General features: G+C 34.4%; 1 protein-coding gene across 1 annotated transcript in view; it reads left to right on the top strand.

Annotated features, from left to right (window-relative positions):
• Positions 1 to 2,367: 2,367 nt before the first annotated feature.
• The window catches only part of LOC143034867 (uncharacterized), a 57,721-nt gene continuing 50,711 nt past the window's right edge, over positions 2,368 to 9,377 (top strand). Inside the window, exon 1 of the mRNA XM_076201212.1 lies at positions 2,368 to 2,418. Coding sequence (XP_076057327.1) covers positions 2,368 to 2,418 — 51 coding nt within the window. The remainder of the gene's footprint in view (positions 2,419 to 9,377) is intronic.

The following is a 9,377-nucleotide window of genomic DNA, read 5'->3' as shown; positions in this document are numbered from 1 at the left end:
ATGGAGGTCTTTATAACAATGCATTCTATGACCATATTTGAACCTCACAAAGGAGTATCTGGGGAGCAGATATTCATGCGAGGTAAAAAATGCATCCTTATTTGGTCTATTATGATTGGTAAATGCAATTTAAACATGATAATGGTCACATGTTCCTGTAATGTAACTTATTTGAAAATGGGCGGAAAGACTTCATTGGTATAATGTATATCCTAGATTCTCTAAAGACCTCTTACCGGAAGTAATTTTTGTTCAAATACCTGAGGGTTTCACCGTTTGGCGAAGACATGGCATTCAACACCACAGCTTCTGAAGAAGCAAGAGAAGCTGTTGGCCTAGGGCCACAGAGGAATTTCAAGGACCTCGAAATGGGCTTCGAAAGGACAGTTCGAGCCTTTTTAGATGGATGCAGCAACCAAGAGAGAGAAGTGCTCCTCAAAAAATACATCGAAGAGGTCCAAGTCTTCTTGCAAGCTGCAAAGATGGAAGAGACTCCTGTGGAATCTTTTGAACACATCTCGCGTGTCTTGAAGACCGCGAAGATTGTAATGGAGGAGATCAAAGGACCTCAGATGAAAAAACGAAAATTTGTAGAAAAGATTCCAATGAAAAACAAGAAATTAAAAATATCGAATCAAAGAAATATGAAAGTACTGAAGTTGTTGGGCAGAGGTTCCTTTGGCTCTGTTTATCTTGTGAAAGATAACACAACTCAAGTACGATGCGCAAGGAAATCCATCAGAATTAGAGGTCTAAGAAGTCAGAGTAAGGAAATTGATATCCATAGAAGACTAGACCACAAGAACGTTGTATCTTTCCTTGGCGAAGATAGAGACAGGAAATATGTTTACATTTACCTCGAATATGTAAACGGAGGAACACTACAAGACAGAATTGAACCAAGTGGTATGGAGGAAAACCAAGTTCAATTCTACTTTAAGCAGTTGATCAGAGGGGTCAAATACCTTCATTCCAAGAAAGTAGCTCACAGAGACCTAAAACCTGAGAACCTTCTCCTGTCCAGAACCGAAGACCTCAAAATCGGAGACTTCGGTCTGGCTGTAGAGTTCGAGAAGGACAGGTACCTGTGGAAGGTATGTGGAACATCCGGGTACATTGCACCCGAAGTCTTTACTGGAAGATACAGAGGAGAGCCCGCAGACGTTTGGTCTTGCGGCATCATCCTCTTCCAACTACTTACCGGTAAGACGCCTTGGGAGGACGCCGAGACCAAACACGTCAACTTTGCGATCTGGTACTCTTCATTTTCAGAAATGCGTCTCCGAAGGCCTTGGAGATCACTGTCCAAGAAAGCTTTTAGTCTCCTTAAAAATATTCTTGCTCCAAAACGAAAGTACAGAGCAACGCTTTCAGAAATCAAACAAAACAGTTGGTTCCAAGGTTGAACGAAAATAATGCGCATGAAACTCATCTAAAGTAAATCATGAGTAAAATTCTAGAAGAAATATCAACAAATAATTGTGAAACATTGGTCAGCGTGACCATCTTCTGTTTAAGGTGTATTCATTAACACCATATTTATTCCGAGGTTTCCCTCAGCTGAATAAAATTTCTTGACGCCACCCAAGATCCACGCAGCTGATATTACACAGACACACACACACACACACACACACACACACACACACACACACACACACACACACACACACACACACTAACACACACACATACACATGTATATATATATATATAATATATATATATTAATATATATATATGATATGACGTGAAAACCACTGTTGGAATAAATAAATAAGAATGGAGAATCTCTATATTTATTGCAAATGCAATCTCTTTTCATTAGATATCTACTGAAGAGGATTGCAGTTTGCAATCGAAATATAGATATCTACTGCATTCCTCTTCAATAGATATCCATCTGAAGAGGATTGCAATTTGCAATCGAAATATATAGATTCCGGAGTCTTTTTTACTCCATATGTAAGTGAATGACAATTGTGTGATTACATGTTTCACCTCTATTTATGTTATATAAATATTTATATATATATATATATATATATATATATATATATATTATATATATATATATATATATATATTTATATATTATATATATATATATAATTTATATATTATATTATTTAGGAAGACTAAGCGAAGATGGGCTGAAACTCCTTGATTGTTATCGTTTCGACCGACTCGGTCTTCAGTAAGCTGTCTACAAACATTTTGGACCTCACAATTATATATCCGAGGACGGGACATGGACAGGTTTCCCGTGGCTGTTGGGGATTCCCTTTCCCGTAATGCATATGTTTCCCAATAGTATTTATAATCAATTTACTTGCTGCCTTTGATAAACAAACAAAAATTGTCCTCATGATAATTGTAGGTAAGGTAGACACACTGAAGAAACCGAGTGGTCGAATTGTGAGCAATGAAGGAGTTCACCCATCTTCGCTTAGTAATCTCTCATATGTCTAAAAATACATAATATATATATATTTATATTTATATTTATATATATATAATATATATTATATATTTATATGTATTTAAAATTATTTCAGACAAATGAGAGAGAATGTGTGGGTGGGGAAGGGCAAACGAAGATGTGTTAGGAATAGAGTTTAATGTCCTAACGTTGCGACCAACTTGGTCTTCTTCAGAGGACTACAGCATTACAGACGGATCACAATTCTTATATTCGTAGTGAGAGGGAACCCGCCAAGGTATGAGCGTCATGTTTTCCCTTTGGCTAACGATTTAATTATTAGGACACTTGCTGCTTTCGAGAGGCATTTAAATCCGTCTCTGTCGTTGTTGTTCTTGTTGGCGGCGATATGTGCAGCTTCCACAGTTTTTCTCATTTTCTTCTCAAATCCCTCGTGTAGAATTTCTGCGTTGTTCCAATCAGGTAGATGTCCACATTTGTCCAGGTGACGAACCAGGGAGTTAGATGTTCTATGAGCCCTGAGATCGTTTTTGTGCTCATTCAAGCGTTTATTGAACCCTCGACCTGACTCACCGAAATAAGATGATGGACAACCGTTGCATGGAATACGGTAAATGACACTGAGATTATTACGCATATTATTATGTTTCTTAAATATTTTTCCTATTTTATTGGAAGATATTTTTGCTATATTTATTCCACCTTTTAACAAATAATCATCAATATCTATGGTGTTTATAGAATTAGGGACAGAAATAAAATGAGACTTATCCTTTCCCGGGGTCCGGACGTTTGAGCCATCGTAGATCTTCTTGGCTTTCCTCGTTGTCCTGGTGATCAAACCTCCGGGGTATTTCAGCTTCCTAAAGGTATTCTTGATGTAAGTAAGTTCATCCTCTAGGAATTCTTCACTGCAGATACGAAAAGCTCTGAGAAAGAAACCTATTAGAACACCCGTTTTAACACGTCTGCTGTGTGCTGAAAAATAATGGACAAAGTCGTCCCTATTGGTGGGTTTCCTGTACACCGAGAAACTTACCTGTTGAGAACCTCTGTGTATCAACGTGTCTAAAAATGGTAAATTACACTCTTTTTCTAGTTCAACTGTGAATTGGATGTCTTTATTCACAGCGTTGAGTCTTCTCAACTTATTTTCTATATTAGTTCTTTTTGGCATCACCACGATTATGTCATCCACGTACCTTAACCAAGTGGTACCTCTTCCCATGATGTTGATCTTCTTGGTTTTGTTGTCTGGTGATCAAACCTCCGGGTATATTCTTCCTAGTATTCTTGATAAGTATGTTATCCTTAGGAATTCTTCACTGCTGATACGAAAATTGGAAAAGAAACCTATTAACACATGATATATGTATATAATATATTATTTGTATGAATATAATTGTATTATATATATGACGTTATGTATAATTTATATATATATATAACATGTATATATATGTATATATATTTTTATAAGATATAAATATATATATATGATATATATATAATATGTATATATATGATACCTTTGATGTATATATTATATGTTATATATGTATATAATATACTGTTATGATATATATGTATATTATGTATATATATATATATATATATATATTATACACAAGAGAGAGAGACATCGGATTATATTCTTTGACATAGGACGGTTGAATGTGGTCGATATACACACACACAAACTCACACAAACAAACAACACACACACACAAAACACTAAAAACAACAAACACATACAAAACAAACAAGTATAAGCAAAACATTTATCATACATACACAACAACGAACATTTTGATGATGATGATGATAATCGATGATAATCATGATAATAATATTTAATAATATATAATAATAATATATATAATAATAATATTAATAATTTTTAAAATTAAATAACCTGATGCAGCCGGAATGAAAATGTTAATTGCCAAGGTGATGCCCAGAATGTCCTATATATCTTTCCCTACAAAATGGGACGCCAAGAAGACGAATAAAATCGCCTGGCGACACCCAAATTAAAAATTAAAAATGTCATCTGGAACAGAAAATGGTTGGGCGTGAGCAACGATAAAACTAATGGAATTTATCCATATAACATATCTTAATGTTATTCAATTTTATATTAAATGTATATACTGTAGAATGAATCATATATTCTATTGCTTACATAAAGGGTAAAACTATATAAGTACCACATGGAATTTTCAATGCATGAAGCAATTTTATAACTGATCTATTATGTAATTCTCTTTTTATTCTATAATTGAATTAAATATATTTTGGTGTCGTATGAGGAAGCTAACGTCATGGTACTATGTTTTCGTCATTCACACACTTCTTTAAATCGATGTCATTTTTTCCAGATTGACGTGTACATTATGTCGCATCATCTTCGTGTAATCAATTATTTGCGTCTATATTTGTCTCTCTCTATCAATCTATCTCTGCCTCTCTCTCTTCTTTTCTATCTCTCTCTCTGTTCTCTTTTTTCACCACATTCTTTCTCCTTCTTCCGCTCTTTCTCTCCTCACCAAAACTCTCTCTTCTGTCTATTCGCTCGGACTCTTATTTTCTCAATCATTCTCTTTCTTCATCTCCAGTTTTTCTCTTTCCCTCTCTCTCTCTCTCTCATATTTCTCCTTATTTTCTCCCAGTCTTCTCTGATATCTTTCGAATAAGTCAACAATACTATTTCCAATTTTAATACGATCTACGGTTATTATTATTTATAGCCAAGCTTGAAGCCAAATTTTTTGTAGGTCTATAAAACTTTACATTGGCCAGATATAGTATGATGAAGTATGTAAATAAGCCATTATTTCAATAGAATACGACAATATCCACAGCGTAAGTACACTATACGACAGTTTCTCATTCACTGTATTCGAACGACTTTTTGGTCAACAAAAACGCACAAATTTTAATGTACGTAGCGACGATTTGCATAAATCTAATTCAGATATGAATCTTTTTCCGTATGTATGTACGTATGCGAATTGCACTGAAATGTGTCATAGTCAACTCGGTAACATAAAATTTGAATGCAATATATTTAAATTTTCGATTTCGTCAAATGGATTTTTAAGAAGCTTCACCACGAGACTCGATAGCGCGTAATATATATATATACTGTATATTTTATATATATATATATAACAATATATATATATAGTGTATATAGGATTTATGTTTTATATTTGTATATATATTTATGTATCTATATATATATATATATATATTGTATATATATACAGATATAGATATATGCATATATATATATATGTAATATATATTATATATGATCTATATATATTAGAGTATATAGTGTATATATTATAATTTGTATATATATATATATAATTATTATATATGTATATATATATGGTATATTATTATATAATTTATGTATATATGTATATTGTTTATGTAATATATTTATATTTGTATGTATATATATATATTAATTAGATATTATATAAGATGTTTTTATAAATGTATATGTATATAAATATGTATATATAAAGGTAATTTATTTATATATGTATATATATGTATATATATATATTATGTATATATATAGTATATATATATATATATTATATATATATATGATATATATATGTATTTATATATGTATATAATATATATATTTATATTGTATAATATATGTATACATATTTCTATATATGTATATATATATATGTATATATATACAGTATATATATATATATGTATATATATATGTAATATATATATATATATGTTTATATATAATATATGTATATTTTGTTATGTATGTATACATGTATATAAGGTCTTTATCGTATATATAGTATATATGTGTATATGTTATATATTATATATATATATATATATATGTATTATATATATATATATGTGTATATTCGTGAAGTAAGGAAGCAGGTTTTCTTTGATGCATGTAGAATTAAATACGACAGCATTCTGACAATTGTTAAACTTTTTCTTAATGTTTTCTATTTGTCTTATCAACTTTTTTCCAGTTGTAGGGTGAGCTGATACAAGTTCTCCAAAGTTTTCCATTTAATATTCTCGAGCTTTCGTCTTCAAAGAGACATCATCAGGATTGACAATTTTCTGCAATAATGAATACAAATGTTGGTACATATAAGTTACAAAATAAATTACAAAAATACAAATACAAATAAACAGGTAGAACAAAAGATATATAACAAGAGTTATTACTTACGTCTATAAGGAAAGTACAAATGATAGAGAGAGAGAAAGGTTTAAATACATAAACTGCTATCCGAGTTCCCATTACGGAGTCTGGCGGATCGTCTGAGTGGTGGGGGAGTGGGGGGTAGGAGGGGAGGGGGAGTGGGGGGTAGGAGGGGAGGGGGAGGGGGAGAGGGGACCTCAATGTAGCGATGTCTCAGGTTAGCGCTACTGTACAGTTTAATGCTGGACGTCATGTCCGACTGAATATTTATAGTGGGGGCAGAGTCCCTGATGTGGAATGCCTCCAAGAGTTTCAACCTTCTAGGGTCCTCATTGTACGCAATAATTTTGGTACATTGAACTAAGGTGTCTCTGTCAATATTTCTATTGTGATATTTTGAATAATGGTCCTTGATCGCTCCGTCCTGTTGGTGAAAGGTTAGTCTTCGGCTGAGAGTACATCTGGTGTGCCCGACGTATGTGGTATCGCGAGACGTGCAATTCTCGGCTGGACATTTGAATAAATACACCACGTTGGCTTTAGATGTAAAGTCAGCTCGACTATTACAGTTGTTTTTCATCACCATTGAACAGGTTCTAGGGTTACGATAGTATATAAGGACTCGGATCTCATGGTTCTCTTTAGTGGGGTGACAATTTTTCTTAATTATGTCCTTGATTGCTTTTTCATCCTTTTTGTAGGCATCACTGAAGGTGTTACGATAAAAAACGTTAATAAAATTAGGCTTATTGGCGCTTTGGTTGGACCCAAGTTCACACAGTAATTTATTGGTTATGCGGTCAAAATCACAGTTAGCATAACCATTATTGGTGAGCATTTGTCGTACATGCTGGAGTTCTGCATGTAGTGCTTCCCAGGACGAACATACTTTTATAGCTCTTCTGACGTATGCTCTAATAACACCTTTCTTATAACTATCACTGCATTCGCTGTTACCGTTCATACATTTATCTAAGTTGGTGGGTTTACGGTAAACACTGGTAATAAAATTAGTAGAGGTGGAATCAACCAGGACATCAAGAAAAGGAAGTTTACCATTTGTGTTCATTTCTACTGTGAAATTCAAACCCGAAATGTCCTGTAGACGCAGTCTTAATTTTTCCAGGTGCTCTCTGGAGAATGTACATACGAAAATATCGTCAATATATCTACAGTATATTTTGGGTTTAAGTTCACTCGCGAGAAATGTTGTTTCCTCCACATGTGACATGAAGGACTGAGCAAATAAAACGCCCAAGGGCGAGCCCATTGCAATTCCATCGGTCTGTACATACAGTTTACCTTCGGGGCATCTGAACGGGGCCTCAGTTGTACAAATAGTTAACATTTCTTTCATGGTTTCCATGGGAATAGGGGGTGGTGGGAGTACAGGGTGTTGGTACACATACTGGAGAATGATGTTAATAGTTCTAATGAGGGGAATATTAGTGAATAAATTTTCCGCATCCAGCGAAGCTATAAAGCCTTCAGGTTTGTTAAGTCTCAAGATATAGGGGTTGGTGGGAGTACAGGGTGTTGGTACACATACTGGAGAATGATGTTAATAGTTCTAATGAGGGGAATATTAGTGAATAAATTTTCCGCATCCAGTGAAGCTATAAAGCCTTCAGGTTTGTTTTTAAGTTCAAGTATCATTCCGTCCATCGCTGACATCTGACGAGTTCATTGATATCTTGTGACTTAACAAACCTGAAGGCTTTATAGCTTCGCTGGATGCGGAAAATTTATTCACTAATATTCCCCTCATTAGAACTATTAACATCATTCTCCAGTATGTGTACCAACACCCTGTACTCCCACCACCCCCTATTCCCATGGAAACCATGAAAGAAATGTTAACTATTTGTACAACTGAGGCCCCGTTCAGATGCCCCGAAGGTAAACTGTATGTACAGACCGATGGGATTGCAATGGGCTCGCCCTTGGGCGTTTTATTTGCTCAGTCCTTCATGTCACATGTGGAGGAAACAACATTTCTCGCGAGTGAACTTAAACCCAAAATATACTGTAGATATATTGACGATATTTTCGTATGTACATTCTCCAGAGAGCACCTGGAACAATTAAGACTGCGTCTACAGGACATTTCGGGTTTGAATTTCACAGTAGAAATGAACACAAATGGTAAACTTCCTTTTCTTGATGTCCTGGTTGATTCCACCTCTACTAATTTTATTACCAGTGTTTACCGTAAACCCACCAACTTAGATAAATGTATGAACGGTAACAGCGAATGCAGTGATAGTTATAAGAAAGGTGTTATTAGAGCATACGTCAGAAGAGCTATAAAAGTATGTTCGTCCTGGGAAGCACTACATGCAGAACTCCAGCATGTACGACAAATGCTCACCAATAATGGTTATGCTAACTGTGATTTTGACCGCATAACCAATAAATTACTGTGTGAACTTGGGTCCAACCAAAGCGCCAATAAGCCTAATTTTATTAACGTTTTTTATCGTAACACCTTCAGTGATGCCTACAAAAAGGATGAAAAAGCAATCAAGGACATAATTAAGAAAAATTGTCACCCCACTAAAGAGAACCATGAGATCCGAGTCCTTATATACTATCGTAACCCTAGAACCTGTTCAATGGTGATGAAAAACAACTGTAATAGTCGAGCTGACTTTACATCTAAAGCCAACGTGGTGTATTCATTCAAATGTCCAGCCGAGAATTGCACGTCTCGCG

This window comes from Oratosquilla oratoria, chromosome 18, assembly GCF_046742065.1.
Source record: "Oratosquilla oratoria isolate Oo_2021 chromosome 18, ASM4674206v1, whole genome shotgun sequence".
Taxonomy (NCBI): Eukaryota; Metazoa; Arthropoda; class Malacostraca; order Stomatopoda; family Squillidae; genus Oratosquilla; species Oratosquilla oratoria.
This window is presented reverse-complemented; position numbering and strand designations above follow the sequence as displayed.